Source organism: Furipterus horrens, unplaced genomic scaffold (genome assembly GCF_987537825.1).
Source record: "Furipterus horrens unplaced genomic scaffold, mFurHor1.1.pri manual_scaffold_7, whole genome shotgun sequence".
In the NCBI taxonomy this organism is placed as follows: domain Eukaryota; kingdom Metazoa; phylum Chordata; class Mammalia; order Chiroptera; family Furipteridae; genus Furipterus; species Furipterus horrens.
Window position 1 is genome coordinate 130,565,337 of NW_028327177.1, and position 13,592 is coordinate 130,578,928.

Consider the following 13,592-nt stretch of genomic DNA (forward strand, 5'->3'; position numbering starts at 1 on the left):
TGGATGGTGGGTATACAATTCTTTGAATTCTCTGTACGTCTGAAATGTTTTCCTAGTAAAACATTGATACCAATAAGTGGACTGAGAAGTAAATTATGGTTTCTATGGCATGCATATATGATGACATATTATCTAGCTCCTGAGAACAATGAGGTACTTTACTCTTGCCGTTGTGGAAAGATCTCCCCTATAGAGAAGAAAGAAAGGAGAGAACTCTTTTTAAAACAAGCCTATGTCTGCTGCAGCTCCTGCGGACAGTCCTGCGTGAGCTGAGTAGCCTTTATGAGGCCAGTGTCTCAACTCAAATTCAAGGCCCAACACCACAGGACCCCACTGTCCCAGGAGCCCAGGAGTACTGGGAGTTCATGCGCCTGGGGGCAGCCCTCAGCCAGCGGGGCTGAATAACTGCATTCTCCGCTTTTAGGCAGACAATCCTGGAGACATCTGTATACGTTCCAGAAGACCCTGGCAGAATCATGGCTGTTGCTTTTGCTTCTTTCCACCGGTCCCTCATTTCTGCGCTCTGGAACCACTCCTCAGACCACCGGCACCTGAGCCTGTTTCACGTGGTGCTTCCGGAGGAGCCCAGAGGAAGACGGCTGGTGCCAGGAGGGGCCCACACAGCAGATCCTCAGGATGTGAGCCTGCGCCTGGATTTCTCAGATATGTCACATGGCAACAGGAACCCTGCAGCTGGGGCTCAGTGGGCGGTGACAGCCTATGGCTATGCGTACCAAGGCCAAGGCCCTCACCTGCACTGGCCTGGGGGGAGGTACGGGCGGAAAGGGATGGGCGGCATCTGCATTAGCTCTAGCCCTGGAATGGGGTGTGGGAGGGAGGGTTACTGATAACTTTAAGGATGGTGAGGTTGTCTGGCTTTTGAAAGACTTGGAAGCTTTGGAAAAAGAGATTGGTCATCCGCTCAGAGCCATCTGTGAATGCGAGGCTTCCATGGCGATGATTACAGACCTACACCTCCTTCCGGAAACGTAAGGCTTGGGCTTACTCATGGGGACACTGGAGGTGCGTCCTGAGCGGCCAGAACACAAAGCTGGACAGAGGGGAGTTGGCTGCCATCATGCACTCTCCCATGGTGGGCTGAGTTAGTGTCTCAGTAAAGCACCCTAACCCCTGCCGGGTGTTGTCGGAATGGCTCCCCGGAACCTGGACGTGATCCAGGCCTACAGGAAATGAGCCGGAGATCCCAAGACTGCATAGGCATCCTGAGGATGGTGGGAGGGGATGTGAACATGGTGCCCTGACATTCCATCCTCTAAATGTATCCCGCAAACAATCCTTCCCTTCAGTGAGGAACGCAGCAGTGAGGAGGAGCCTGGCCTCTCTGAGAAGCCCAATGAGGGTGTTGTCCTCTGTAGGAAAAGGGTGACAGAAGATGCTGCTGTGGCCCTGCTCCCCCAACCCCCGCCAACCAGTGTCATTGGGGATGATGAGATTCTGACAACAAAGAAGGACTGCTTGGCCATCAGGAGCAGGTGGATATAAGCACCACAATGACCAGCAAGGCCAGGTGGCAGCCAGGGTGTGGTGACCCACAGCGATCCTAAGCAATGGCTCACAACTGTAGCATTCCTAGAGGGTTAGACAGTTGGGCAACCAGCGAGGGTATTGCTTGACGTGTCTAACAAGAAAAAAACAAATCAAGAACTCATGGAGAAAAGGCTGATGTCAGCCACTGTAATTGGCAAATGGGTTCCTTCCTCGGGCTGCCAGCTCTAAGGCAGCTCTCTGACAAACAGCTAATCGGTTGACCAGAAGGTTGGATTGAGGGAGGGCCCTGCAATGCCAACCCAAGTACTGTACATACAATCATCCTCCAACCCTCCCCCGATGGGACTTAGGGTGCCTGTGTCCTAAGGAAAGTGGTTCCCCCAGACCTTCTGAGGATTGCTGGATATGGTCTGAGCTGATACTGATACCAGGGGACCTAAAATGCCATCTGTCTCCCGAGGCCAGGGGAGAAAGGAAGCCTTGGCCCAAGTCCTCCTCATAGTGGGTTCAAGTCAGAGGACCCACCTTATGGCTATTTCACTGGTCCTGGGTGCGAGTCAGGATGGTTTTACCTAACAACCCCCAGAACCCTCACCACGAGTAAGAGCCATTATGGAGGGAAGGGCCAAGGGGGAAGCCCTGGAAAAGGACCCCATCTCCACTCAAGAGGAATCTGAGCAAGACCACAATTCTTCCTGAAATAGCAGAAATAGCACTTCCTCCACAAAGACTCACAGGCCATCCTCATCATATTCCCCTTCAAACCAGCCATGAGCCCCAGTGAAAAGCCGACACAGCGTAGTGGATGAGGGTGGCCACCTACTTATTTAAACAAGTAGCAGCCCCAGGGGCAGCTGCTTTGTGGGTGTAGGGTTACTGTAATGGATCAACACAGCCTTTGGCATCTGCTTTGGGGCTAATGTTCTGATCTTTTCAAGACTATCAATAAAAAGGATCAAAAGCAGTCTGTAAGTGGGCAGGAGAGCAGTACACATTCTCCCTTGCCCCAGGGCCCTACTAACTGCCCCACTTTCTCCCATGGGAGACTTTGACTGTGAGGACATGCCACGGGCTGTCCCTCTGTTCCAACATGTAGATGGCATCATGCTACTTGGACCTGGGGAGCAGTAACAAGTCTCTCTCTCTCACAGAGAGGATCACTATGTCTATTGATAAAATATCCTGATGACAGCCACAGAAGCAGCAAGACCTAAGAGAGCTTCCTATTGGTGACTGTCATGGTCAAGGCTAACAGGGAAAATCTGCCTCATGGCTCCAAAGTGGCCCCTCTCAACATGGAAGGGTATGAGTGGATCCAGCTGGCTTCCTTAATATCTCTGTGCTGTGGCACCACCGAGGGAAGGCAATCAAGGAATGTGGGGGAGGAGCAAAGAGGAAAGGCTGCCTTCAAAGTCTATTCCCCTCAAATGAAAACAATGCAAAATTTGGACTATTAAAATCTTCCTTTTGTGGGGTGGGGAGGCACAACTTAGAGTGCCCTTCTAGTTGCTAGTTGGGGTGCTGCCTGATTCATGAATCACCTAATAAAACCAATTAGATCTTCATATGTGCTCAGTTCAATTTTATCTTAACACATGTATCTGTAGGTTTTTTTATTTTTATTTTTAATGCTGAGTAGTATTCTATTTAATGAATATACCAAACCTTATTTATCCACTTCCCCGATGATGAACATTTGGGGTGTTTTCACTTGAGGCTGTTGTAAATAAAGCAGCTATAACATTTTTACACAGATAAACATATGAAAATCATGATTTAACATGACATTGAAGGTATATTGAAGGAGAATAAATCTTGCTGAGAAATGTAAGAGACATCTCAAAGCACAGAGCAAAAAATATAAAGAGAGTTGATATATGACTATTTGGATTCCAGAAGAAGAGAAGGAGACATAAAAGAAAAAAAAAAGAAAAAAAAGAAAACAATGCAAAATTTGCCCTGTGTGCAAATTCCAGCCCTTCTAAATGAATTGGCACTGGGACAAAATGCTGAAGAGCCAGTTTTATTTCACACTTGCAGTGGTGTAGTAGCTTAAGTACTTACAATGCATGAGGTCACAGAAACCATATAGCAATAAAATACAATCAATTCCAACACGAGGCCAAGCACACAACCTCCCAAGGTTCCCCATGTACATAATATACATTTTACTTGAGGAAGAGAACTGCAGAAATATAAACAAAATACCCTCGGACCAAATATACATCAGGGACTTAATACTGTCCAACATAACATTTTTAAAGTTATTTACTCAGTTTAGATTATTTCAGTGGTAAATAAGCATTAAAAAAGAACTCATTAAATATAACACTGATATTTACATCATCAGGTAATGTGAACATTCCCCAAGTTTCCTAATCCTCAGGAAAAACAATAATTATATTTGCATTATTTGTGCACATTCCTCAACTAGAATAAAGAAATGAAAGGAACTCATCACAGCTTATTCATGGGTCATGCCAATTATGTGAAGATATAACTCTGGTAAGTACTCAATGGGTCTCCATATCTAACACCCTACATATCCTTTCAACTCACCCTGGAGACCCAAGAGCCTAGAGAATTCCTGACATGAGCTGTTTAGATCCAAGGTGGCAGAGACCCAAGCTTCCTAGGCTGCTAGCACCCTAGGGTTGAGGGGATAGGGATTATGGGAAGGGGAAAATATAGGGGTGGATGATTCTTTACATACCATGGGCTTCCCTATAGTCCACAGAACAAAGAGAAAGAGAAGGAATATTTCAGATGACTATAAAACAAACTTGAATTAGGCCAGATCTATGAATCTTTCCAATATCAAATGTCATGGAAACACTATAACATCAGACAGGCTGGAGAAGCAAAACCATCTCAGGAAATGGTGAGAATCGATATGGACCTGGAGAAATTTGTGGATGGGCTGCTAGAGCTTATGCATATTTTTGTTTATTTACTTATGCTTGTCTTGTTCTGCAAAGGTTTTTGTACAGCATCCCAAAAGACTTTTGATAAAGTGTCTAAATTTACTGTGGATAAAGAAGGGAATCGTCAGAATGGAGGAGAAATGAGCTCAGCTGGGACCAGCTGCCAATCCGCCAGGACTCACAGACATTTACAGATTTAATTCTGTCCCTTCATCTCAGAGAAAAGTGTGTAGTTTTGCTTTTTAAATAAATGTTTAAAATATAAAATAGTTTTCAGAAGTTAAAAACAGATCTAACTTCACACACAGGAAAAAATCATTTCAAGTGAATTTGAAATGCTATTCTGACTATATTTTGCCTAACGATAAAAATACATCAGGAAAGAATCATTTCAAGTGAATCTGAAATGACTGTATTTTGCTTAAGGATAAAAATACATCTTAAACTGCATTTAGGTAAAATACATAATCAAACCAACCTGCCCTGCATTCAATAGGTTTCATTTTAGTACTAATATTTTATTATGATTTTGAATCTATAATGTATATAGTAGAATAAAGTAATTAAGTAATGGCATTGGGTTGTAGGAACTAAAAATTTCAGTGTAAAAGAGAAACAAAGTCAAAGAAAGTTAAGTAAAAACCCTGTAATCAGAGATATGTGAGAAATTTTTGTACCTTCTACTGAATTTTGCTGTGAACATAAAACTGCTCTAAAAGAATAAAACCTATTTCTGAAAAAGCCCATAATCTTCCATCTGAATTGGAAATATTACTATAAATTTAAATTCTTTTCCTTTTCCAAAAAAAAAAAAATGTATATTTCTTAGCAATATCCACTGAAACAGCTTAGAATTGACAATAGCCAGTAGCAATTAGTTCCCCTAGCACTTAAATTATGTTCTCTAAATATTACCCACTAAAAAGAACCAGGATACTTCAAAAAATTACTTAATCTAAGTTTGGGGCAGAGTATGTCCAAAATAAGCCTAAAACTATCAAAAACTATTAGGGTCACAACGAAATGATATAATTGGGCAAAAAAAAAAAAAAAAAAAAAAAGAGGTATTTTAAGCATCAAAAGATACATCACTTCAATGGATTGAAACACATCAAATATATAAAAAATAACCAAATTCATAATACTCTCTCCCGTCCCAAAGAAAGCTTATTGGTTATCCTTGGAGATTGCTGGGGCAACAATTCATTAATCTGAAAACTGATGAATAAAGGAAAAGAATATAGTGTCTGTTTTGCCTTTGCTATAGACTTTTCCAGAGTAATCAGACAACTGCTGAGGAGAGTTCTTTGTAGAATGACAGCTAATAAATGCAGAAGACATGATGAAATGAAAAATCACTATTTTGGGGGCTTTGATATTTCTTAGTGCCAAAAAAGCTCCTTCAGAATGCAAAACTGAGGTGAAAGAGGTTCCCATTGTCTCTTGATTATATAAAAGCCAACTAACCACTCCTAGAAAGCCTATTGAGTACCTTGGTCTACAAGTCTGAATTTAACATATCACACTATTTTTTAAAAATCACCATTTTGCAATTAGAAGTGGAATAATGAGTTTAAGCAACAATCATCAGTGACTGCTGAAACATTAAATAAAAGGTTGATGAGGAACTTTCTAGTGGAGGGATCAATCTAACACCTAGACTCATGGGTCAGTCTTAATATCACTAAAGCAATGAAGTCTTCCTATCAAAAAAGGGGAAAAGTTGATTCTATCCAGCCTCTAGCTCCAACTTTTACAGATCTCTACCTCTACCAGTTTACAGAAAATACGAGGAACAGACAACACACTAAACACTATCACAAATCCAAAATGTAGGAAATTCTAAGATATAATATCCTGATGAGCTGAATAAATAAATAACACAAAATAAGAGAGAAGGGTGTTTTATAGACTTAGAGAGACTTAAGAAATATATCACATACAATATATGGACGTTGCTTTTGAATCCTGATTCAAACAAAAGAACTGCAAAGAGATATTAATTCCTAAAGAAACCTAAGAATAGCAGAAAGAAGGAAATAATAAAAGATTATAGCAGAGATAAATGAAATAGAGAATAGAAAAACAACAGGGAAAAAAAATCAATGAAACTAAGAGGTTTTTTAAAAACGATCAAAAAAATTGACAAATCTTTAGCTAGATTAACTAAGGAAAAAAGAAGACTCAAATAACTAAAATTAGAAATGAAAAAGGAAACATTACAACTGATATCACAGAAATAAAAAGGATATAAGAGACTGCTATGAACAACTGCATGCCAACAAACTGTTCAACCTAGAAGAAATATATAAAGTCCTAGAAACACATAACCTACCAAGACTGAATCATGAAGAAAAGAGAAAATTTGAACAAATCAATAACTAGTAGGAAGATTGAGCCAGTAGCTGCAAATCCTCAAAGAAAAACCCAGGACCAGCTGGCTTTGTTAGAGAATTCTATCAAATATTTAAAGAAGAATTAACACTTATCCTCCCAAAATCCTCCCAAAAATTGAAGAGGAGGGAACACTTTTAAGTTCATTCTATGAGGCCAACATTACCCTAGTAGCAAAGACAGACAAGACATAACAAGAAGAGTACACACAAATACTCTGATGAATATTGATGTAAAAATCCTCAAAAAAAATACCAGCAAAATGAATACAGTAAAACATTAGAAGGATTATACACCAGGACCAAGTGAGATTTATTCCTGGAATGCAAGAATGGTATCACATATGAATCTCAATCAGTGTAATACACCATATTAACACAATGAAGAACAAAACCCACATGATCATCTCAATTGAGGCAGAAAGAGATTTGCCATGATCCAACATCTTTTCATAATAGAACAGCAAACTAGGAATAGAAGGAAATTATGTCACAATAATAAAGGCCATACATGAAAGCCCACAGCCAACATCATACTCAATGGTCAAAGTCTGAAGCTTTTCTTCTATGATCAGGAACAAGGAAAGGATGTCTGCCATCACCACTTCTATTCAGTATAGCACTGGAAGTCTAAGCCAGAGCAACGAGGCAAGAAAAGTAAATAAATGGCATTCATTTGGAAGGCGGGAGTAATGTTATCTCTGTTCACAGATGACATGATATTATATGTAGAAGATCTTAAAGATTCTACACACAAAGTAATTGTTAGAATAATAAATGAATTCAGCAAAGTTGGAGGATACAAAATCAAACTACAAAAATCAGCTGTGTTTCTATACACTGACAATGAAAAAATAGGTAAAGAAAATTAAGACAACAATTACATTTACAACAGCATCAAAAAGAATAAAATACTTAGAAATAAACCTAAACAAGGAGGTAAAAGACTCACACTGAGAACTATTGTTGAAAGAAATTAAAGAAGACACAGATACATGGAAAGACATTCAATGTTCACGAATTGCAAGACTCAGTTTTGTTAAGATGCCCATACTACCCAATATGATTTACAGATTTAATGCAACCTCTTTCAAAACCCCAATGGCATTTTCTTTTTTGCACAAATTTAAAAAATTAATCTTAAGATTCATGTGGAATTTCAAGGAGCCCCAAATAGTGAAAACAATTTTTAGAAGAACAAAGTTAGAAAACTCATGCTTCCTGATTTCAAAATATATTACAAAACTCATACTGTGGTACTGGCAAAAAGACAGAACAATGGAATAGAATAAAAAAGGCTATTAATAAACCCTCACATATATGCTCAAATGGTCTTTGACAAGGGTGCCAAGATCATTCAATGGCAAAAGAATAGTCTCTTCAACAAATGATGTTGGGAAAACTAGATATTCACATGTAGAAGAATGAAGTTGGATCCTTACCTTACATTATGTATAAAAATTAACTCAAAATGGGTTTTGATACTGGACTTGGCAATGATTTCTTGACTATGACACCAAAAGCACAGGCAGCAAAAGCAAAAAATAGACAAACAGGGCATCCTTAAAAACTTTTGCCCGTTAAGGGCACTAGAATGAAAATATTTGCAAATCATATATCTGATAAGGCGTTAACATACAGAATATAAAAGGAACTCTTACAACTCAACAAGTCAAATAACCTGATTTAAAAATGGGGAAAAGATTTGAATAGACATTTCTCCCAAGATGAGATACAAATGACCAACAAGCATAGGAAAAGATGCTCAACATGACTAATCATTGGAGGAATGCAAATCAAAACCACAATAGATATCACCTCACAAAAAATGAATGATAACAAGTTCTAGTGAAAACAAGAGAGAGATGAGAACCCTTGTGCATTGCTGGTGGGGTTGTCAAATGGTTCAACTACTATGGAAAACAGTATGGATGTTCCTCAAAGATCTGACTGCTGGGTATACATCCAAAAGAATAGAAAGTAGGGTCTTGAAGAGATATTTGCACTCCCAGATTCACAGCAGTACTATTCACAATAAACAAACAAACAAGGTGGAAGCAACCCGAATGTTCACTGATACACGAATAAACAAAATGTGATATATACATACAATGAAATATTATTCAGCCTTAGAAAGGAAGTCTTGTCACATACTACAACATGGATGAACACTTAGGACATTAGGCCAAGTGAAATAATCCATCATATAAATAACAATGTGTGATTCCAATAATATGAGGTCCCTAAAGTAGTTATAGTCATGGAAACAGAATGTAAAATGGCAGTTACTGGGGGCTGAGGGGAGGGGAGAAAGAGGAGTTCTTGTTTAATGGATATAGTTTCAGATTTGCGAGATAAAGTATATTTACAACAGTGCAAATATACACTTAAAAATCATTAAGATGATAAAGTTTATGCTGTGTGCTTTTTCCCATAGTAAAAAAAAAAAAACAAACAAAAAACTGAGATAATGGGGAAAAACGGAATACTAACTCTTTAGCTCTTTGGCAGTAAACTGCATTTGAATCCTGTTAGTCACCTGTAACAGATACAGTTACTCAACCCTCAGAGAGTGGAAAAAACACTTTTACTGAGAGGTCGAAGACCTAGCTTCTAGCCTTTGCACCTCCTAACTAAGCATTAGATGATATTAAAGAATTACTATTCATTTCGTTGGATATAACAGCATTATGTATATGCTTTTCTAGAACAGATTCATACTGAAGTATTTTTGGGTAACATTACATTTTCTAAGACTTGCCTTAATATAGTCCAGCCAAAAAAAGAGTGTAGGGAAGGGATAAATGAGAAAGAACAGCAGAATATTATTCACAATTGTTGAAGCTGGGTGATGAGTGCATGCGGAATCAGCACGGTGTTCTCTCTACTCTGTGAATATTTGTTTAATTTTCTCAATAAAAACTTGAAAACAAAACAAACAAAATAAAGGAAAAACGGTGGATGGATGTTTGGAATGGATGGTGGTGGGATTACTGCACTGACATTGTACAATAATAGGATACTAGACATGTCCTTGTTAATTTTAAAAAGCATTTCAATTTAACTTGCATTTACAGTTTTTAAAAGAAACTAAAATGAAAGTGAAAGAATTTTCAAGCTCCAAGTAAGCATTTCTCACCACCTCCTCCAACCATTAACAAGGAAGGTACATGTGTGAGGAGAGGTGCAGAGGGGACTGTGGGGAGAGTGACCCTTCAGGGCCGTATCTGGACAGTGATGGAGGAATTTCCGCAGGGAAACTCCCACTACGTCATGGAATACAAGCCAAGTATGAGAATGTGCTGCTGACTATTCCTTCGACACGTAAGATGGACCTGTTTTGTGTCCAACAGAGAGGAATCAGTCACCCTGGAATGGAAAGCCTGCTGTCAACACTTTGGAAATAACAAGGTGGTCTTCAGGATTCTCCAGGATTCCATTTATCCACCAGGCAGAGCGTGCATAGGAGACTTAACCCAGGCAGAGGAAAGCAACCCTCCCACGTCTCCAGCAAATCACTGGGCCCCGGGAGCAGGAGGCATGCGACCCACTCACATCCCCCGGGATTGTCTGCTTCATAAGTTCCCGGGACACCTGTAACCAACACAGTTCCTTAGCAAGCCCCCATGTGATGCTTACGAATCAGCAACACTGAGTGCTCCTCCTGAGCCATGTGCAGCGCGTGCCATGTCTCAGTGCCCTCCCCGGGAAACAATGTTGAGGTAGATATGATAATATCCCCATTTTAGGGTGAGGGAGACTGAGGCTTGCTGAGGTCAAGTCATTTGCCCAACACTGCCTGACCCGACTTCTCTTTTAGAGTCGTGTCTGTGTTCCTGGTTGGAGAAAGATTGTCGGTCACAAAAATGTCAACACTGAGCCCAGGTCCTCAATCTTCTCAGAGAGGCCCTTCCTAAAAGGACTGTTTATTGCTACCCCAGGGCCACAGGGTCTCTTGAGTCTGGCACAAGGGCCGGACCAGAGGTGAGGTCACTCCAGACATAGTAACCTCTGCCTGTCTTCCTATGGGTCTAGTGGCCAGCTGAGATGGCCTTATGATTCTGTGGTCAGAGTTCTAGGAAAGCTCTGGAGAGGTCAGGCCAGGCGGACGGAAGCCGTACAGTAGGAAAGGTGGTCTCAGTACTCCACGGGGAGACCAGGCCACGAAGCCCTGCCAGAGGACAGAGCCTGCCTGTCCCGTACCGCTCCCCCCACCCACAGAGAGTGAGGGTGGGGGCTCCAGTTTTCTAACTCTTCCTCCCATATTGACAGACATCCCACACCGAAACTAGCTGACTCCTGGAAAGAACATCAGGTTCTAGGCCCTGTTTTGTTCTCTTAATTTTGGTAACCGTTTGAATCAGATGCATCTACCGAACCACCAGACGGTGGAAAGAACACTTTCATTGGGAAATAGAAGACGTGACTTCTAGTCCAGAATCTCCTACATACCTTGTCCTGTTGCCAATGCCCTACCTACAGCTCTTTGCCTCAGTTTCCTCATCTCTAGGAGCCTGCCCCTAATTACCTCACCCAATTATTGTATAAAAGGAGCCAAAGGCCCTTTGAAGTCCTATGTGGCACTATTACCATTACCAACCACAGTGCTCTGTTTCTTTCCCTCCCCCAATCCCCAAGACCCAGGAGCACAGACAGTAAAATAGCATCACTCAAGGTCTGGAATAGGATGTGCTCTGTCTTCCAGCAGGCTCTGCTGATTTCCTCATTAAAGGTGACTCTGATAGAACCAAGGGGGAAAAGAAATTCTTCTTCTTCAGCAGCCAGAGGGGCCTCTGTCTCGCCTGCCCTCCCAGATTACCTAGCAACATGCCCCTTGCCTGGAAAGCTCTACCTCAATGATCCTGGAAACTGTCTAAGTCCTAAAGAGGGTTTAAAAAGCACCCAGAGTTCCTTCCCTACTGTGTTTTCTAGAGGTATCCCTCTTAAGCAATGCCATGTTTTGGTTTATTCCTAGGAGCTCTTCAGAGAAGGAAGTTTTACGCCACGTCATCTGGAAAACAGGTGCCTGTTCTTATGCATGTGACTTTAGTGGCCTCACAAATGTATATAAATAAGCAACTGGCTATCTACAGAGTTAACCTGCCAGGCAGCCCGACCACAATCACTGTTCAGGCCAGGCTTGTGACAAGCATGTGCGGGCAGGGCTGCGCAGGAAAGGCTGGAGGGCATAAAGCAGGCAACCTGTTCTGAAGAGGGATGCAGAATGGAGGCCAAGGGCGCTGAAGAGGCATGTGGGGCAGGGGCAGGCTCAGACAGCCTGCTGCAGGATGAGCTCTGTAATCTCTGCCCGACTACCCAACCTCATGGGGATTCCATAGTAGGCCGTGCCTGGGCTCACGTAGACAAATGTGGTCTGGGCCACTTGGTAGAGACCAGCAAAGAAGGGGTTCAGGAGATAGGCTGCCACATTCAAGGGGAAGATTTGCCCAGCATGCGTGTGCCCAGAAAGAATCAGGTTAATATCTGGCCGAGCCTGAAGGGCTCTCTTGGCAGCCAGGGGCTGGTGAGCTAGCAAGATGGTGGCGTGGTCTGTGCTACAGCCCCCGAGGGCCTTCTCGAGATCCATGCCATGGCCAGAGTAGTGCAGGATGTCTGCTTCGATGTCATCCACCCCGGCCAAGCAGATCCAGTCATCATCCTCACGACCACCACGCCGGGCCCGTGTGGCAGAAATCTTCACGTTCTCGTTGTGAAGAGGCCTGACGTTCAGGGACTCCAGCAGTGCAAACCAGTTGCTGACATCTGACGTGTAGTATTCGTGATTCCCTGTGACAAAGTAGGTGCCCAGGCGTGAATGAAGCTGGCCCAAAGGAGCGACAGCTGTCCGGAGGACGGAGGCTTCCGAATCGCAGAGGTCACCCACGATCACCGTGACATCCGGTTCCAGCTTGTTCACCATCCTCACGAACATCTCCATTTTAGTCCTGCCCACAGTGGGACCCAAGTGAATGTCTGAGAGGAGCACAATCTTGAGGTTGTCCATCGAGGGGGGCAGCTGGTGGATGGGCACTGCCACGGTTTTTACCACCGGGGGCTGGGCAGCGTTCAGAAGCCCAGCTATGCTGAGCACGGCAGTCACCACCACTGCCAGGGCCGGTCTGAGCGCCAGCTTCCTTGTCTTGTCAAGGCTGCCCACGACCCTCCCACTGCGCCAGGCCAAGAGCTGGTAGGCCTGCTCCATGCCGCTGAGGGTACAGAGGAAGAAGAGCATGATGATGTATGCCCCGAGGCAGGAGTAGGCAGCCAAGGAAAAGAGATAGGGCTCCTCGGCCACTAGAAAGAGCATGGTGAAGAAACTGGAATGGGCCAGGGCCAGGAACGTCACAACAGCCATCTTCCAAAGCTGAAAACAGGCCGACTCTGAGGCTGGGGAATGGCTAAGGTTGCTGACTGCACTACGCCAGATGTAGAGGGAGCCAATAAGCATGAGCGAGTTGACAAACAGGGCAAGCTGCAGGCGGAACAGCCAACGCCAGGCCCTGAGCTCCAGGCTCTCAGACAGATAGGAGCGGGAGATGATCATGGACATGAAGACAGTGCCAGCAGCCAGGGCGGCCTTCACACCCAGAGACAGCTGCCTGAAGATCACCATGTTCTCTGCTCCTAAGAGGGTCCCCTGGCACTTCTGTGTAGGCGGGCTCTGGAAGGTGAGGTCCTTAGAAAAGATAATGGCCAAGAAGACGGTTCCAGCTCAGGTCCGCCTGCAACCAGGAACCGGCATCAGCTTTGTGGAATATTAGAGCTT

General features: G+C 42.9%; 2 protein-coding genes and 1 long non-coding RNA gene across 3 annotated transcripts in view; 1 reads left to right on the plus strand and 2 right to left on the minus strand.

Annotated features, from left to right (window-relative positions):
- Positions 1 to 13,592, plus strand: part of LOC150005227 (uncharacterized) — a 392,161-nt gene that overhangs the window by 304,254 nt on the left and 74,315 nt on the right. The gene's annotated exons all lie outside the window — the stretch shown is intronic.
- Positions 1 to 13,592, minus strand: part of GLB1 (galactosidase beta 1) — a 76,485-nt gene that overhangs the window by 60,667 nt on the left and 2,226 nt on the right. The window lies entirely within an intron of this gene.
- TMPPE (transmembrane protein with metallophosphoesterase domain) lies at positions 11,880 to 13,544 on the minus strand. The gene has a single exon (XM_090283041.1). It carries the CDS (start codon positions 13,437 to 13,439, stop codon positions 12,096 to 12,098), a length of 1,344 nt encoding a protein of 447 aa, XP_090139167.1. The 5' UTR covers positions 13,440 to 13,544; the 3' UTR covers positions 11,880 to 12,095.